Here is a 17951-nt window from a genome sequence, read left to right on the forward strand (position 1 = left end):
GACCTGTGTGTAGATATTTTCACGGGTTAGGTTTTGAATGGCTTCCCAGGTGGCGCCAGTGGTAAAGAACATGCCTGCCAATACAGGAGACTTAAGGACCATCCCTGGGTGGAGAAGATCCCCTGGAGGAGGGCATGGTAACCCACTCCAATCATTTTGCCTGGAGAATCCCATGGACAGAGGAGTCTGGTGGGCTTAGGTCCATGGGTTTGCAAAGAATCAAGATACAACTGAAGTGACTTAGCATGTGTGCAGATTTTGAAACTGTACACTTTTGGGCTTGTTCAGGGAGACGGTGGTGAGTGGTCCATAGTAAGAGCCCACAGGGGCCATTTAAAAGATGAGGAATCTCCATCATTATGGAGATTCAAAAGGAATCAAAAGCACCAGCAGCTTCTTGGATTCTAGACATCAACAAGGGTGTTTTATAGCATCTTGTCTCATCATTTTAAAGATAGATTTTCCCCTTTGCAAGTGGTATTTCATCATGTTGCATACACCCTGTTCATTGTCAACTTTTCACCTAACGGTTTTAGCATCCATTAATTATCTTTGCCTGAATGAATGATTTCATTAGGAGTTGAAAATGGTGATTTTTCTAATTCTATTAATTATTCTATTATTATGTGCATTCAGTTCAGGTCAGTTCAGTTCATTCGCTCAGTCGTGTCCGGCTCTTTGTGACCCCATGAATTGCAGCACGCCAGGCCTCCCTGTCCATCACCAACCCCCGGAGTTCACTCAGACTCATGTCCATCGAGTTGGTGATACCATCCAGCCATCTCATCCTCTGTCGTCCCCTTTTCCTCCTGCCCCCAATCCCTCCCAGCATCACAGTCTTTTCCAATGAGTTAACTCTTCGCATGAGGTGGCCAAAGTACTAGAGTTTCAGCTTTAGCATCATTCCTTCCAAAGAAATCCCAGGGCTGATCTCCTTTAGAATGGACTGGTTGGATCTCCTTGCAGTCCAAGGGACTCTCAAGAGTCTTCTCCAACACCACAGTTCAAAAGCATCAATTCTTCGGTGCTCAGCTTTCTTCACAGTTCAACTCTCGCATCCATACATGACCACTGGAAAAACCATAGCCTTGACTAAATGGACCTTTGTTGGCAAAGTAATGTCTCTGCTTTTGAATATGCTATCTAGGTTGGTCATAACTTTCCTTCCAAGGAGTAAGCATCTTTTAATTTCATGGCTGCAATCACCATCTGCAGTGATTTTGGAGCCCAAAAAGATAAAGTCTGCCACTGTTTCCACTGTTTCCCCATCTATTTCCCATGAAGTGATGGGACCAGATGCCATGATCTTCGTTTTCTGAATTTTGAGCTTTAAGCCAACTTTTTCACTCTCCTCTTTCACTTTCATCAAGAGGTTTTTTTGTTCCTCTTCACTTTCTGCCATAAGGGTGGTGTCATCTGCATATCTGAGGTTATTGATTTTTCTCCCGGCAGTCTTGATTCCAGCTTGTGCTTCTTCCAACCCAGCATTTCTCATGATGTACTCTGCATCTAAGTTACTATGCTTTCTGAAAGGACAAGTTTTCCTCCTTGACTATTGGTTACTTTGAAATACCATTCGTACAGAAAAAGTAGGATGTATTTTTTTAATGCCCTCTGTTTGATTGTTCATTTTCAAAGTAGAGAGTTGGTATAATAATACTTTCTAATGGTGGGAAATGAATAGCAAAACCAGGTCCCTAGTCAATGTTAGGAGCACAAGATCCTTGATGTAAAACTTGTGCTTCTGTTTCTCCACCCTTCCATCTTTCCTGTCTTCATGGATCTTTTAGTTTCTGTCATTAATAAGTTTATCTGCCTTTTATGACTTATTTGAATGTCTGGTCAGTAAGTTTAGGGACTACCATGTGAAGCATAGATTTGCTTTGTTCTGAAGTTATTATGGTCAAGGAAGGGCTCTTAATATTTTGAGACACAGTGAACTTTAGTTGCTTCATTTGCTTGATTCCTTTCTTTAGACTTTGTCTGTGTCCTCTGCTTTACCCTTTCCACGTTCTTGTAAGCAAGGTCCGCACTTCATCGTGGGCGTGGAGCAGCAGCCTAATCGCACCAGCATTTTCCTTGTACTTGTGGTTGTGCCTCATCACAACTTTGACCCACAGTAACCAGAAGGATACAGAGTTTTTCTAGTAAAAAGTAGTTGCTGCTAATGGTTAATTCTACTATTGTGTTTTTAATGTTTACTTTCTGTAGTTTGGTTTTAAAAAGTTAAAAAGTTTCACGCTACAGTTTATACTGTAGCTATTTCATACTACAGTTTATACTGTAATTATAATTATAGATTAAATTTTTTTTCAAAAGTCACAATATTGGCCTAGGTTCAGGATGACCAGTTCATTTTTAAGTTTTATCCTCTGATGGAACAGAAAACAGTATCCTGGTTTATTCCAAGGTCTATACAATCAATCCCATTATGTTACACTTTTTGTTTCTGTGTGTGTGTTTGCTGCTAATGTGGTTTAAGTAATGAAGAATAAGAATCAATCATGTGTATGAAGATTTTTACAGCCAGACTACCCTCAACAAAGTTTTTAGGGAAAATATTTGGGTATTTAATGTGGGGGCACTGATGTAAGTTAGCTGAAGTGAGGCTAACATTTTAAATTTGTTCTTTTAGAAGATACTTAGATTTAGCTATTGAACTGAAATGCTCAATTTTCCTACCTTATCCTAGCCTTCTCATTTCTTTTCAGAACATCGAGATTAAGCCAAAGCAAGTTGTTATAAATTATTATTTGAAAGAAATACCTTGGCTGCTCTGGGGTATATTAAATAAATATTATCAATCAAAGACATCTCATCTCAAGTATGTTGGGGTGAACAAATTATGTGTCTGCGATTCATGGGGTCACAAAGAGTCGGACACGACTGAGCGACTGATCTGATCTGATCTGATTATGTACCATGTGTTGGGATAGGCTAATTTTTTTCTTCTCTCACTATTTGAATTAATGTTTACAACTAGCTTGTGAAGGAGGTAACTGAAGAACCCAGAGTCTTCAATTTCTTGCCCAAATTCCTGAATCTATGAGGATCTAAATAAAGAGCAAATTCATTCATCTCCTGTTTTAAATGTTTTTGGTAAATTATAGAAAACATCTTACAACATTATTCTAAGATTGGAAAGAAGAAGAAAAGAGAAATGCCATGATTGAGTGATGATGAAAGTCTAGTATAGAAGTATTTTCCTGCAGAGGTTGACCCCAGAGGAGGGCAGAGTGTGTTGTTCTGTCTACTGTGCTCCTACCTGTGTGGCCACAGCCATCAGACTCCCTTTCCCAGGCAGGTGACTGCATTTCTGAGGTCTAACCTGGAGGAAATGACCTCAATCAGCTCTTTGATATCGACTAGAGGAAAACATTTTAAATATGTAGAATCATTTTATTTTTTCTGCTACTTTAGAAAAACCAGGTGCATCATTAATTTGCAAAGTCTGGTTTTTTACAAGACACCTTTTTGTTTCTTTTTGAATAGAAAGATGAAAACTACAGAAGCCTCCCACGGGACACTAGTAATTGGTCTAACCAATTTCAGAGAGACAATGCTCGCTCATCTCTGAGTGCCAGTCACCCAATGGTGGACAAGTGGCTGGAGAAGCAAGAACAGGTAACATAAACTCATCCTTCTACACGTGTTGGTGATATAACTTCCTGGCCCACCCCCTAGGCATTTCCCTCTATCACAGTGATGCTTGGAGATAAGTGGTTCTGCCCAACTGTAGTTAAATACCAGGCTCTGTATCTGAGTGTGTCTAACATAAATGTAGACTGTTTAAATGGTGGTCCCTGATCAAAGATTTCTCCTAAGCGGTTGCTGTAGATTCTCAAAAATTACTACCATAGAGCTTTTTAGGTTGTGAGGCACAGATATTTAGTATGAATAATGCAGTTTATAAGTAGACTTTCAAGGCCACCCATGGGGGACTTCCCTGGCAGTCCAGGGATTAAGACTTCACCTTCCAATGCAGGGGGTGCAGGTTTGACCCCTGGTTGGGGAGCTGAGATCCCACATGCCTCACAGCCAAAAAACCAAAACACGAAAAAACAGAAGCAATATTGTAACAAATTTAATAAAAACTTTAAAAATGGTCTATATAAAAAAGGGGGGCTTAAAAAAAATCACCCATGGGTTCCCCTCTCTATTGAGAGGCGATAAAGTCGAAAGATCTGAAGGGATGAAATAAAAATTTCTTTTACCCCTGACTTCACTTTATGGGAGAAATAGACATTCTAGTATTGTTTCAGCAATTGTCAGGTTAAGACCAGAACCTGTTGTAGGCATCTGTTTTCGCAGTTGCTTAGTTCACTCTGCAGGGTAGCCACCTCCAATTCACAAAATCAAAAATTGGTCACCACTCAGCATACATAATGGCTTCCTATCTTAGGAAGGGGACTGTTTGCCGTTTGTATGAAAACTAAGAGGTTTTCTGCTAAGTTTTGATGTATAAAAAAATTCTTGCAGTGTCATTTAAAAAAAGTGTTAATTGCTTATTGTTAGTCACAGTGTTTTCTCTGTAGTTTTAATAGTATTGATATTAAAAATCTGTGTATTTGGTTTCCGCATCACTTATTTTCTTTAAAAAGTTCGTATGGATCACAAACTAGGTGAGTACTCAGTGACAGAATGCTTTGTTGTGTATTTGTTTCAGTAATTTCTAAAATTATTGATAATGTGGTTGCCTAGATACTGGAATAAGCTGTTTTTCAATTTAGATTAATGATATCAGTGGAAGGAAACCCTATTCTACTGAATTCATCTGTCTATTTTTTCAGTATAATCTCCTAAAAGAGTTCTATGTATGTGGGATATTTGAACAATAAAAAATGACAGTTTGCCTTTGATACCTGCAATGGTATGATTTTTATCCTATAGTAAGGAGCATAAAACTTTGTGTGATGGAAAAATTTTTAAATAATTAAAAAGCCATTGAAGTTCTAGTAGGAAGAACAAGTGATAAAAACAAGTGAAAAACCAGTGGTAATGAAATAGTAATACTGATTAAAGTCCATGAGATTATCACTTTGAAGTAAAGTTTTTTTATTGTTTACTTTTTATTTGAAAAAAAAAGTAGTACAATAAATTATAAAGACAGCACAGAGTTCTAATGCACACTTCACTTGGCTTAGTGATAACAGCTAACATAAATAACCACATTATCAAAAAGTTGAAACAACACTATTAACTAAACTATTATTTGGTTTCTACCAGTTTTTACTTGCATTCTTTTGATGTATGTGTGTTAGTCGCTCAGTCATGTCCGACTCTTTGTGATTCCATGGACTATAGCCCACCAGTCTCCTCTGTTGCCATTTCCTTCTGCAGGGGTTTTGATGTATAAATTTATAAAAAATTTCTTATTGGAGTGTAGTTGCTTTACAGTGTAAGTTTCTGCAGGATGGCAAAGTGAATCAGCTCTACGTGTACATACACCCCCCTCTTTTGTGGATTTCCTTCCCATTTAGGTCACCACACTGTGTTGAGTAGAGTTCCCTGTGCTACTTCAGCTTTCACTGAAGTAACTTTTTAAAATGAAGATGGTTTAGCTGGGCCTGGGATCAGACTGGCAGCTACCCTCTGTTCACCTTGTACGGTGTTTGGGCGCTTGGGCACCTGGTCTACCCCTCAGTTTATTCATATAGCAGATGAGTTTATCATCGAACCTGCCTCATCAGTGATGTAATACCTGCTGAGGGTTTAGAGTCAGGCCTGGTACCCAGAAAGACTCACTGTGTCTTAGTGTATTTGTTGGAAAAACATTGGGTGTCAATACAGAACATCTGGATTGCGTGATAAGGAAGCACTCCTTGCTCCTGTAACAAGAAGTCTGGGGGAAGAGCAGAGGGGGCTTCATTTTTGGCCCGGTGGCCTCCCTCAAGGCCTGGGGTCCCCAGCTTTTCTGGGAGTCTCCCGAGGTCTCCACTAGTCTTTTCCTGCCTGATTCAGACCATCACATCCTTGCAGAGGAAGGGGGCCGTGCCCTTCTCTTCACTGTGGCTCACTTGAAAGCAGATAAGCTTTTCCTGCCAGCTTGACTCTTTCCTTACCCACCAGATGCCCTCCGTGTTTTGTTGTTCAGAATCACGTGACTTGCCTGCCCATTTCTAAATCAAAGGCAGTAAAGTACCTGCGTTGGTTTGGACTAATCAAACTTGACCTCCCGGAACTGGGGGTGGAAATGGGGGTTTACCTTTCCTGAAACACAGTTGCTCGTCACTAAACAAAACCGCGTGCGCGCGCACACACACACACACACACACACACACAAAATCAGGGCTCTGTTCCAGCAAAAGTTGCTGAATCTGGTCTTTTTTTCTGTTTGCAAGATTCAGAAGAAAAAAATATTGGAAACCCAGAGTTTCTAAAATATGATACATTTAATTATTTCTGAAAATATAACTTTGTCTTACTGTTGCGATTGTAGGCCTGTAAAGAAAGTAAAATAGCTTTTCTTTGTAATTTTGGAATTTCTTTTTAAGCAAAAGGGACTCATTGAGAAGCCACACAAACACCTACCCCAACCCCAAATAAGCCTTGCTTTGCTTCTGTTGAACTTATCTAAAGTATTTGTTCTATGATAAAAAAGCTTTTTTTTTTTAAAGTATTTTTTTAGTCCATGTAGCCCACTGTAGATGACATTAGCTAATTGCTAATTAATTCCTGAGCCCACAACATCTTTTTCCTTAGCTTAAGAAATGATGATTCATTCATTAAATTTAGTGGTTTACCATCAGCTGGATAATTAACCAACCTGAAAACTACTTAACTAGACAGGAAGAGCAAAAACAAAAATTCATATTAAAACTTTGGCTTAAAGTAAGCACAGTTGTTTGGATAGAAGAGGACAAATAAGTTATGCTGGATACACTGGAAATCTAGTCCAGCCATTCTCATTTAATTGTGGATTTATTCATTTAACTGTTCCCATGAGTCATCTGACTTTAATGGCCTGATGCCTCATCTGTGGCTTTTCCCCCCCCTCCCCGCCTTAATTTTTGCCATTAAAAATAAAGTAAAGGAGTGGCATCAGGTAGATAAAAGAATGTTTCATATGTTTTAAAAAAAAAGTCAGCCCTTGCCTTTAGGATTTGAGATCACAAGGGTGGAACTGATATCTTCTCTTAGTTATGCCATCTGTCCTAAAGAGGTCGAGAGAGTTCCAGATTTTATATGCCTGCAGTGGTTTTGTTTTTGCTCTATTTCCTACTAGAGTGCTTCTCATTATCTTTTTTGAAGGCAATTATGCCCACATCAGCCGTGCCAATGGGAATAAACAGTAGGGATGAAAAGGACAAAGGAGGGTGTGAGTGCTGAGTTAGCAGGCACATCTGGAAGCTGAGGTGCTTTCCCTTTTGTGAATGGACCCTACATAAGAGGGCTACTGAATCTTCCTTCCCTCTGAGTGCTGCTAAGTTACACCTCTGTGACCAGAGGTAGGCGGTATACTGAACTCTGACCCAGGAAGCACTTGGAGTCAAACTTAACATGATTATGGAATCATAACTGACTCACTTTGCTCAGAATAGCCTGAAGCTGTATCCTACATCAAGATCATGTCAGAAGGTAGGACTGCTGCTGCTAAGTCACTTCAGTCATGTCCGACTCTGTGCAGCTCCATAGACGGCAGCCCACCAGGCTCCTCTGTCCCTGGGATTCTCCAGGCAAGAACACTGGAGTGGGTTGCCATTTCCTTCTCCAATGCATGAAAGTGAAAAGTGAAAGTGAAGTCGCTCAGTCGTGCCGCACTCTTAGTGACCCCATGGACTGCAGCCTACCAGGCTCCTCTGTCCATGGGATTTTCCAGGCGAGAGTACTGGAGTAGGGTGCCATTGCCTTCTCCAGAAGGTAGGGCTGAGCATCCTTCAAAAGCAGCCTTTTCTTACCTCAGTCATTTGACTTCCTTCTTCTGAGAGCACTCAGAGGAAGCACAGAGGATTTGAAGACTAAATCAGTTGTTTGTTGTGTTGCCTTTAAAAAGTTCTCCTGGGACTTCCCTGGTGGTCCAATAGCTAGGACTCTGAGCTTTCCCTGCAGGGGGCATTAGTTGGAACCCTGGTGGGGGCACTAAGATCCCACATGCCATGCAGCCCACAAGTTTTATAAAAATAATAAAATTAGGTCTTAAATAAATAAAACGTAAAAAAAGAAAAATTCTCCTGCTTTAAAAATTTTGATTCTAAGATCTAAGTAACAAAAAATGCAATGAAGTCCTTAGTTTTGATGTGTGGCTGTGTTTTAAGAAATCTGAATTTCTTTTTATGATTACCACTTCCCTGACTCTGCATGGACTATAATATTGGCAGATAATAGATCATAAGCTGCCTTTGTTCTTATATCCCCATGGTTTATTGCAGCTAATAAATTCCGCAGAAGAGGAGGCAGGATCTTTACAATATGTGATTGGGAGAATTTGGGACCAGAACTGTAGAGGGACCTTAAGGGAAATTTAAGCTAATTGGGAGCCTGCCATTTTCACTACCTTGTCTGGGTGAACGGGCCTGAAGCCAATTAACAGAAAGAGTGGTGAGGTGGAAGGCACATTCCAGCCACCACTTACACTGTGTTACAGGGGACGACTGCCCTGACCTTTAGAGGAAAGTCCATGCTTTAAGGTTTTTTCCATCAAGCAAAAGCTTCATCTAATTGGCAGGTTATACTGAGGGAGGCAGACTCGGGGAAAACCTTAGATGTGTGGTGATGGCGAGATTCAGGCTTGACATTGAATGTGCTGCCCCCGCCCCGCTGGAGCCTATGAGGCTGTGAGTTTTAGAAGCGCTGACCTGCCTTTTTCCTTCTGATTTTGTGTACTTCTGTCACTGTCTCCAGACGGGATGCTCTTGCTCCAGACTTTTTCATGTCGACAGGACATTACTGACTTATGATCACTTCTTCCTTCGAAATGAAGGTGGCTAATCCAGGGAGGGATAGGTTTGTTTTTATGTCAGCTGTGTTTGTTGAGTCATAGAGATTATAATGAGAAAATAATTGACTGTTAAATAGAAAACAGATGTAATAAAATAATGCCAGAGAATGAATGTTTATCGTTGGTCTTATTTGCAAAAAAAAAAAAAAAGAGTTCAACATTGTCTGCTTATCCTGATGCTTTTTAAAGTTTTGAAAATATTTACACATTATGATTACTACTCACATGCTACACAGTGAGTATACTCACAAATCATAGAAAAGGTTTTTATTTTTCGTTATAATTTGTTTAAGGCCAAATTTTTGAAGATCTGGGGCAGAAGTAAATTTTAAAAATTAGAGCCTGGGGACGTCCCTGGTGGTCCAGTGTCTGAAGCCTCCACACTCCCCATGCAGGGGGCCTGGCTTCCATTCCTGATCAGGGAACTAGATCTTACATACTGCATCTAAGAGTTCTAATGCTGCAACTAAGACCCAGTGCAGCCAAATAAATAAATGAATAAAAAGGTAAAAATAAGTATTAAAACATAAAAGTTAGAGTCTGTTTTGGATGTGAATAAGCAGTGTGTGAAGAAACATTTTTAGAATGGATACGTGTATAGGTATGGCTGGGTCCCTTCACTGTTCACCAGAAACTGCCACAACATTGTTAATTGGCTACAAATACAAAATAAAATAAAAAGCTTTATTTAGGGGAAAAAAAGAGAAACTTTTAAGCTTATCCAGATTTTTATGCAGGGATAATTTAAACAATGAGTAAGTCGGTCAGTAATTCCTCACGGTCCTAGGTCTTGCCTGTTTCGCCCTGGTGTGATGAATGACAGGGACCACGAGTCACGCCATGGGCCCTGTCTGCACACTTCTCTTTGAGGCTGAGTTTTCTTTCGTCTACATGCACAGGGGCAGATCCTCATTCTTTCCCAAGTGCTTAAAATCCTTTTCTAAGCGGGGAAGAAAAAAAATCTCCTTTCAATGACACTTAGAACCATCCAGATGACATAAATAAGTTGTTTTCCAGAATATGAACTGATCATACTTTCTTAATGACAAAATTAGGAGGTGGCTTCCTCAGAAACCTGATAACAACAGCTGCAAACCCGTCACTGAAATGACTGCAGGATCATCCAGTTAGAACCGGGACTCACGATGGAAATTCTGACCGGGGAACTGGCCGGGCTTTGTGGTCTCTGCCGACATTAACGGAATAGGAGGTTAGGGTCTGGTGCTGCCAGATAGTAATTAGAATGTGTTTTGTTTGTTATTTCTTTAGCACATAGACACTGAGGAACCAAAAGACTGGATTATCTGGTTAAAAATAATCAAAGGTCCTTGCCTCCCAATTCTCAAATTCTACAGTTTTCTATTAAAAGGTAGGGGATCTATTAATATTATTTCCTAGTTGGCAAAGTTTGGCAGAACTTGTGCAGAAGCAAGTATAATTGCGTTCCCCTCTAGCAGCAGCAAATGTAGAAACAAGAAACATTGATCGTTTTAAAATTAAATTTAGTTTTCATTATAAAATGCCAGAGAGTTTCTTCATAGCAGAAACCTGTCATGTTCACAATAACACCAAAAATAAAACCCAAACAACCTCTGAAGTGAGGTGTCATGTCTCTTGGATATGCCAAGAGCAGATTGTCTTGGACTTTGATAACGGGGTGCCTACCGTAATAAGACATGTCTTTACATTAGTTAAGGTTTAAAACACGATTAAAGTGACTTCTGTGTACATGACACATATTATTTCTCATAAACCCTACACATTTTCTACTTGTATTATCAAAGAACTGTGGACTCATAGCATCAAATACAAAATCAGGACTGGAAGGCAAGGGGCTGGTAGACATTTAAGAAGGGCACACTAGTTTCCTGGGGAGCCTTGCCAAAGCACACGCAGGGCCACTTTCATGAGAGTGATAAGCTGCACTTTACCCTTATCTAAACTCATAATTCACTGGTGGGGCCTTGACTGGGTTGTGTAAACTCTGCAAACTTCATTTTCAGTACAGACAAAATGGGAAAATAATGCCCACTGTTGGAGTGTGTGCAGATGAAGTGAGCGAACACATACCCAAACTCAAATCCAGCTTTTGGTGCATCATGGGCACTTGCTCAGTGCTGCTTTCCTGTCTTAATTTTGGGGGAGAATGGGGCTTAATGGTTACACCTCACTTAATGCTCTCTAGTTTTGAGTCACTGAAATGCTATTTTCTCCTGGCATATTAGGTGTCCCACTTGGTGTGCTGGGCTGGTTCTTTTTCATCCCTGGTGTATTCTAATGCCCTTATCATCCTTCCAGAATTGGATTCTTGCTTCCATGGCATCTTATCAGAATTAGAATACAAGTTAATCATTTTAAATCATCTCTGGTTCTTCTCTGAAGAACCTAGTCTGACATAAGAATGACATTAGTGTTAATTTCTGTGTCTGTGTCCGTGTTTTATATTCCCTTCTGTTTTTGGCAAACAAGTGTGGTTTTGATACGATTAGACCAATGGCAGCCCACTCCCGTACTCTTGCCTGGAAAATCCCATGGACGGAGGAGCCTGGTGGGCTGCAGTCCATGGGTCATGAAGAGTCAGACACGACTGAGCAACTTAACTTTCACTTTTCACTTTCATGCATTGGAGAAGGAAATGGCAACCCACTCCATTGTTCTTGCCTGGAGAATCCCAGGGACAGGGGAGCCTCATGGGCTGCCGTCTATGGGGTCGCACAGAGCCGGACACTACTGAAGCGACTTAGCAGCAGCAGCAGCAGCAGCAGACCTAAGGATACCGCTTAAGAATGCTAAGTGTCTTAGGAGGGCTTCTGCTCTGCCACTTTCTAAGCATCTGGGTCCCTTTGTGGATGGAGGACGGTCTGGAGGCGTAGTGCTGCTCTTTGGTTTTTGGAGTGTTGGGTTGGGGGTAGTGCGGTTTAATGGGAACTAGTCAATTCTCCTGTTCCTTTATGACTGGCCCTTTTTATTGCTTCTTTGGCCTATGGAGCTAAAAGCCTGGGAGCAGCAGGGAAGTGCGTCTGAAATTCTACTGAGTGAAAAATCTTTGGTGGTGTGTGGATTAACCTTCAAGGGGTGTCTGTTAGTAGCTGATGATTTCCTTGCCTGTGAATATAGCTGCTGTAACTCGATGTTTAGAGCTTGTGCTGTGGATAAAGGCCTATTTTCTTTTTTAGCTACGACCCTCAGGTGCCTTTTCATATATTCATTGCAGGCAGTCTTCAAGATTTTTGTTGTGAGCTGCACGATTAAATATGACTATGAAAAGAATACAGGTTTTCTCCTCTCTCTTCTACATTCACTGAGCAGTGAACTGCTCTCTTTTAAAGAAATTTGGTGAAGAAGTTGCATTAAAATCTTTCACTTTCAGTACGTTGTCTTCCCTGCCCGTGTCCTGCAGCCTGCCTATAGCAAGTGGATCCCTCATAGGCCATTTTAAATTTGGGGGTTTTGTGATCTAGGTAGGTGTAGTTTTTCAAAGTCAGTCTCATACAGGCTTTTTCCAGCTACCTTCAACAGAATTCTGGAATGGTCCTGAAAAAAATGGCTATTTTTAAACACTAAAGCGTTTTGCTCAATGGTTGTGTGTTCTTTTCTCCCACTGAGGCCTGGGTATATGTGCCCTGTAGTATTATCATTGGGTCTGTGTATCTGTGAGCTATTTTTTCCTTCAGTTTTTCCCTCCTTTCTTTCTCTTTCTGCTCTTATGGCTGAAGGAGGTTGTTGATCAGCTTTCTTCAATATCTGAAAAGATTTTAAAGAAGAAAGTACCGAAAATAAACATGTAGTTTCCATAATATAAAGGACTTCCCTGTAGCTCAAATGATTAAGAATCAGCCTGCAATGCAAGAGACCAGGATTCAATCCCTAGGTTGGGAAGATCCTCTGGAGAAGGGAATGGCAAGTCACTCCAGTATTCTTGCCTGGAGAATCCCATGGACAGAGGAGCCTGTCGGGCTACAGTCTGTGGGGTTGCAAATTGTCGGACATGACTGAGAGACTAACACACCCATTTCCATAATATAACCTCAATAGCATTGCAAGGGAGATGGGTTTGGAGTGGGCTTTTGGGTTTTACTTCATGTTTTTATAGAAATACATACTCCTTTGCAATAAGAACATATTACTTGTAATATTTTTATTTTTAGCAAATCAAGCTTCATAAGATTGAAAGATGGAGTAATGTTTTCTCTCTTTCTCTTTATTAAGCAAATACTGTAATCACCAAATTATAAGATAAAACGGCAATGTGGATATTTATCAGAATCAAGTTAAAGCTTTTGAGAAGCAGAGTGTTTCTTCCTGCCTGCTGTATTCCTTCAGTTCTCTGAAGTCATTCTTGTGTTCTCTGGTTCGTCCTGTTCCCAGCAGTGTGTTTACACACCTACCTTGGCGCCTGCTGCCGCCCTCCTCATACCTGGAGGAAATTTCCCTAAGGTCAGCAGCCCTCACCTCTGCTTTGTTCGCTGTGCCTTCTCAGTCAGAGGACTTTGCCTTTGTGTTTATTTCTTCCCTACGCAGCCCTGAGTGTGTGTATGTGTGTGTCTCTGCACTCGGTCGTCTAGTCAGCAGCTATAGGCTACCCACTGCCACATTCTTGGGCTTCCCTGGTGGCTCAGACAGGAAAGAATCCGCCTGCAATGCAGGAGACCTGGGTTTGATTCCTGGGTTGGGAAGATCCCCTGGAGGAAAGCATGGCAACCCACTCTAATGTTCTTGCTTGGAGAATCCCACGAACAGAGGAGCCTGGTGGGCTACAGTCCATGGGGTCACAAACAGTTGGCCACGACTGAGCAACTAAACCCAGCACACAGGCTTCATTAACACTGGCCCTGTCCCACAAGCTCTTGTCTCCTGGCTGCCCTGCCAATTCAGACTCAGTTCCTTCCTTCCTTTTTTTTAAATGTCTTTTTTTTTTTTTTTAAATTGTGGTAAAAATCACAAAATAGAAAACATACTATTTTAACCATATTTAATTGTGCAGTTCAGTGGCACTAAGTCCATTCACATTGTTGTGCATCTCTGACCATCATCCATCTCCTGAAGTTTTCACCTTCTGAAACTGAAGCTCTGTCCTCATTAAGCAGTAAGTCCCCCTCCCCACAGCCCACCCCCACCACCTGGCCCCTGGCATCTCCTGATGTACTTTCTGACCATGATTTGACTATTCTAGGTACTTTGTGTAAGTGGAATCAAACCGTATTCGTCTGCCCCTTCTGTATGTTGGAATGCATTTTTAAGGTTAACTTAACATACATCCTACAAACAGATTGTACCTCCTGCCCCCTGCACGCCCCCCCTCCCGCCCCCGCTCTGGCCATGTTACACAGCGGGCCCTCACCAGCCGGTCTGTCTCATATGTAATAGTGTACATGTGTCAATCCCAATCTCCCAACCCATCCCACACCACCCTCCTTGGTGTCCACAGGTTTGTTCTTTATGTTCTTTATCTTTCATGTATCCCCCCCACCCCCCACCCCTCCCTAAGCTTCATGCTTGAAGGAGGGGCACATTCCTGCGGCCTCAGGCAATTGTCTCTTCTTTCCTCAGCCTTTTCTTTATTACACTTATGAATTTGAATTTATCTTTGTTTATGTCGTTTCCATGCACCAAAATGGCACAGGCATCATCCTGGTTACTATTTGTTTGTAGCTCTGACTCATCCCCCATGTGTTTTTGAGTGAATAAGTGTTTTGAGAAATTTGAAGGAGAAAGTCCATAATGATTTTACTTTTCCTGATACCGTGTATTGCAGGTTGATTCTTTGCTGGGTGGACTAGATTGGCTGTTTTTATGCCATATGATATGATCCTGTGATTTTTATTAGTTACCAGCTAAAAACTGCAGGTTATAGGTAAAGCAAAGAAAAACTGTTAAATATTAAGACATGTACATAAGTCAACCTTATGCATGTGGTCATACTTCTGAGTCATCAATGTTTGGCTACATCCTTGCTTGTTTTGCAAGGGGTGCAAGTTTTACACCAAAAACCAGGTCTGATGGAGAGCTTGGTCTTCATCATTTATAGACTTATTTAATCACTTCTTACCTTTCTCTGAGAGTGTCTTGTAACTGAACATGGTGTTAAAAGGTGAGCCTGAGCAGTCTGTTACCAGCAGTGTCTCTGCATCCTTATAATTTTTGCTGTATCACAGGTCACAGTTGCCCTGGGAAAGACACCTGAGGCTTTTCAGGCTTTTAAAGCTTTCTAGAGAACATCATGATCGTAGAAGGTGCAAGCTGCTGGGACTTACTTAAGGGAGGCATTAGTGGGACATAAAAAAAAAAGCCCCCTAAAATGTTGCTCATGTTCCAACATAGTCACCGATTCTATTAGCTCTGAAGTTTTTAATTACTTGAATATTTAAAATATTTAATTATCAGAAAATGTGAAATTACTCTGTGGTTGTAGCTAAAGCGACAGATTAATTTTCCATTTAATTGGAAAACAATATTTGAACAAGTTGTTTGATTATATTTAATATTTTATAAGCAAGTGAGTTGAATGTAATATATTCTCTCCTGAATATATCATATATTTTGTTTGTTTCAGAGCTGTTTTCTTGCTGTTTAAAAATTGTTTTTCAGAGAGTTCTGAGGTTTGTATTGTCATTAGAATCAATATGAATTATAATTATTACTCTTGTACCCCAGGCTAGCAAAAATTTTATTTTCTTTTAGGGACAAATTTTCTTATTCTGGGAACATTGGAGTTTCATATTTACATGTTCAGTGTATAACATGTGGATATTATAAATTCTGAGCTACCATTAGCATTTTAGATCTAGTATATAGATTTTTGATATTATTTTCTTCTTCCAATTCTGAGTAACATTTCTCTTCATATAAAATTGAATTTTAGAAATTATTTTCAAAAAGAGATGTGATGTCCTTTATTTCTTATGGAACTGAACAAAAAGTTTTTTAGTAAAATGAACTGATTCTTATAGAAAGATAAACCACACAGTCTGTAGAGAATTTTTAAAAAGAAATTAATACTAATAGGTGTCCCTGTTTATTTCTATAATAATCTGGGCTCATTGGACATCTAGTGAGATGAGTGATGAGAATTATGGGGTCTTCTCTGTTATCCTGAAAAATAGTATACTCGTTGGACTATATGGGGATTAATTTGATAATATGATTTCTCTTTTTAAATAAAAATGTTAAGATATGTTATTTAAGTTTGGCAAAGGTGGTATATTCATAGTCCACAAAGCACACATTATACATGGATATTACAAAATACTGCCTTCCAGTGTCCGGTTCTCCTCCCTTTATGCAGTCACTGTTCCTGGGTTCTTAGGGATCCTTTCAGCTAGTACCATTCTTTTCTAAGCTAACATGAAAATATATTCTTTTTTCACATTTTTGCGTGAATACTATCCATCATCTTCTGAGCTTTGACTTCTCTGCTGAGAATGATTGGGCAGTCTTTTTATATTGAAACATAAATAGTGTCTGTTTATGAAACGGTTCAGTAATTTTCCTTTGTACAGATGGGACATTGTCTGCTGATAAGCACTCTGCTGTTCACTGGGCTTTGCACCCCAATGAATAACCTTTGTCCTTAAGCTACTTGGCATTGACTGTCTCGTGGATAGATACCTAAAATTGAAATTGTACATTTGTGGGTTTGTATGAGAGTATATACACATGTAACTTTGATGGATGTTTCCAGACTGACCTCAGTAGATATTGGACCAGCTTATATGCCCATCAACCGGAGAAGGCAATGGCACCCCACTCCAGTACGCTTGCCTGGAAAATCCCATGGATGGAAGAGCCTGGTAGGCTGCAGTCCATGGGGTCGCTAAGAGTCAGACATGACTGAGTGACTTTACTTGCACTTTTCACTTTCATGCATTGGAGAAGGAAATGGCAACCCACTCCAGTGTTCTTGCCTGGAGAATCCCAGGGACGGGGGAGCCTGGTGGGCTGCCGTCTATGGGGTCGCACAGAGTCGGACATGACTGAAGTGACTTAGCAGCAGCAGCATACGCCCATCAACAATGCCCAGGAGACCCCCTGTACTCTGTCATGTTACCTTACAATATGAGGTTCTGTGAAATCTGTTCAGCTGACAAGATGTGCCTTTAAAATTCCTCCCTTTCCGTGCTCTCTAGAACAGAAGATTGTCGACTCAGTTGGCAGCACATGAGCTAAGAATGGGCTTCCTTTCCTCTTCAGGAGAGCATGTCACTCAATCCCTGTCTTCCTGGAAGGAAAATGAAGCCTTAGGGGTAGGGGTAGAGGTTCTTGTTATTCCTTCACAGACAAAAGACACAGTAGTAGTAGTTTTTTCTGTTTTTAATTCTTTCCATTCTATTTGTTTTTTGGCCATGCTGTGTGGCATGTGGGATCTTAGTTCTCCGAGCAGGGATCAAACCAACACCACCTGCATTGGAAGCATGGGATCTTAACTGCTGGACTGCCAGGGAAGTCAGTGTTTCTGTTGTGGGTGGGTCTTCCTGCTGCTCTTTCACTGACATCCCAGTGCTTTTCCCCTTACTCTGGCACTGCCAGCTGCCTGGACCTTCTTTGGTCTCCAGGTTCATGTTGCTCTTCCATCACTGGCTTTTTGAACATGCTGGTTGACTCTCCCTTCCTCTCTTCCTAACTCCTCTCCTTTGGTCAGAACTAGGAGAGCTCCACCTCTGGAGCGGTCCTGACACCTGCCTCCCATGACCCATTATCCTATCCCCTTGCTCCTGGCCAAACCAAAAGAAGGTGCACCCAGCAACTGCTGATTCCCTTTCTTCCCAACATAGCAATTATGTTTAGCATAGCATAGCATCAGGCTTCATTTTAAATGTGTCTTTTTCTTTTAATGAGAGCATGCCTGTATTTGTTGCTCTGGGTTCTGTTTTTGAGGGAGGCATGCGTTAACTTCTGGTGGCATGAAATCTCTTTTACAACCTTTGCATCTAAACACAACTTTACTTTCATTGAATGTACTTGTAGTTGTAAAGGGCTACCTATTTTTAATTTTTGTATCAAAACAGTTCTTCAC

At 40.7% G+C, this 17951-nt stretch overlaps 1 protein-coding gene across 40 annotated transcripts in view; it reads left to right on the forward strand.

Moving 5' to 3' along the window:
• PARD3 (par-3 family cell polarity regulator) overlaps positions 1-17951 on the forward strand; it is a 579492-nt gene that overhangs the window by 274760 nt on the left and 286781 nt on the right. For 39 of the 40 annotated variants that reach the window (XM_055543694.1, XM_055543705.1, XM_055543697.1 and 36 more), the window contains one exon: positions 3493-3624. The exons of the other annotated variant lie outside the window; for it this stretch is intronic. In XM_055543694.1, coding sequence (XP_055399669.1) covers positions 3493-3624 — 132 coding nt within the window. The remainder of the gene's footprint in view (positions 1-3492; positions 3625-17951) is intronic. 40 annotated transcript variants of the gene reach the window in all.

The sequence above is a fragment of the Bubalus kerabau genome, chromosome 13 (genome assembly GCF_029407905.1).
Source record: "Bubalus kerabau isolate K-KA32 ecotype Philippines breed swamp buffalo chromosome 13, PCC_UOA_SB_1v2, whole genome shotgun sequence".
NCBI lineage: Eukaryota > Metazoa > Chordata > Mammalia > Artiodactyla > Bovidae > Bubalus > Bubalus kerabau.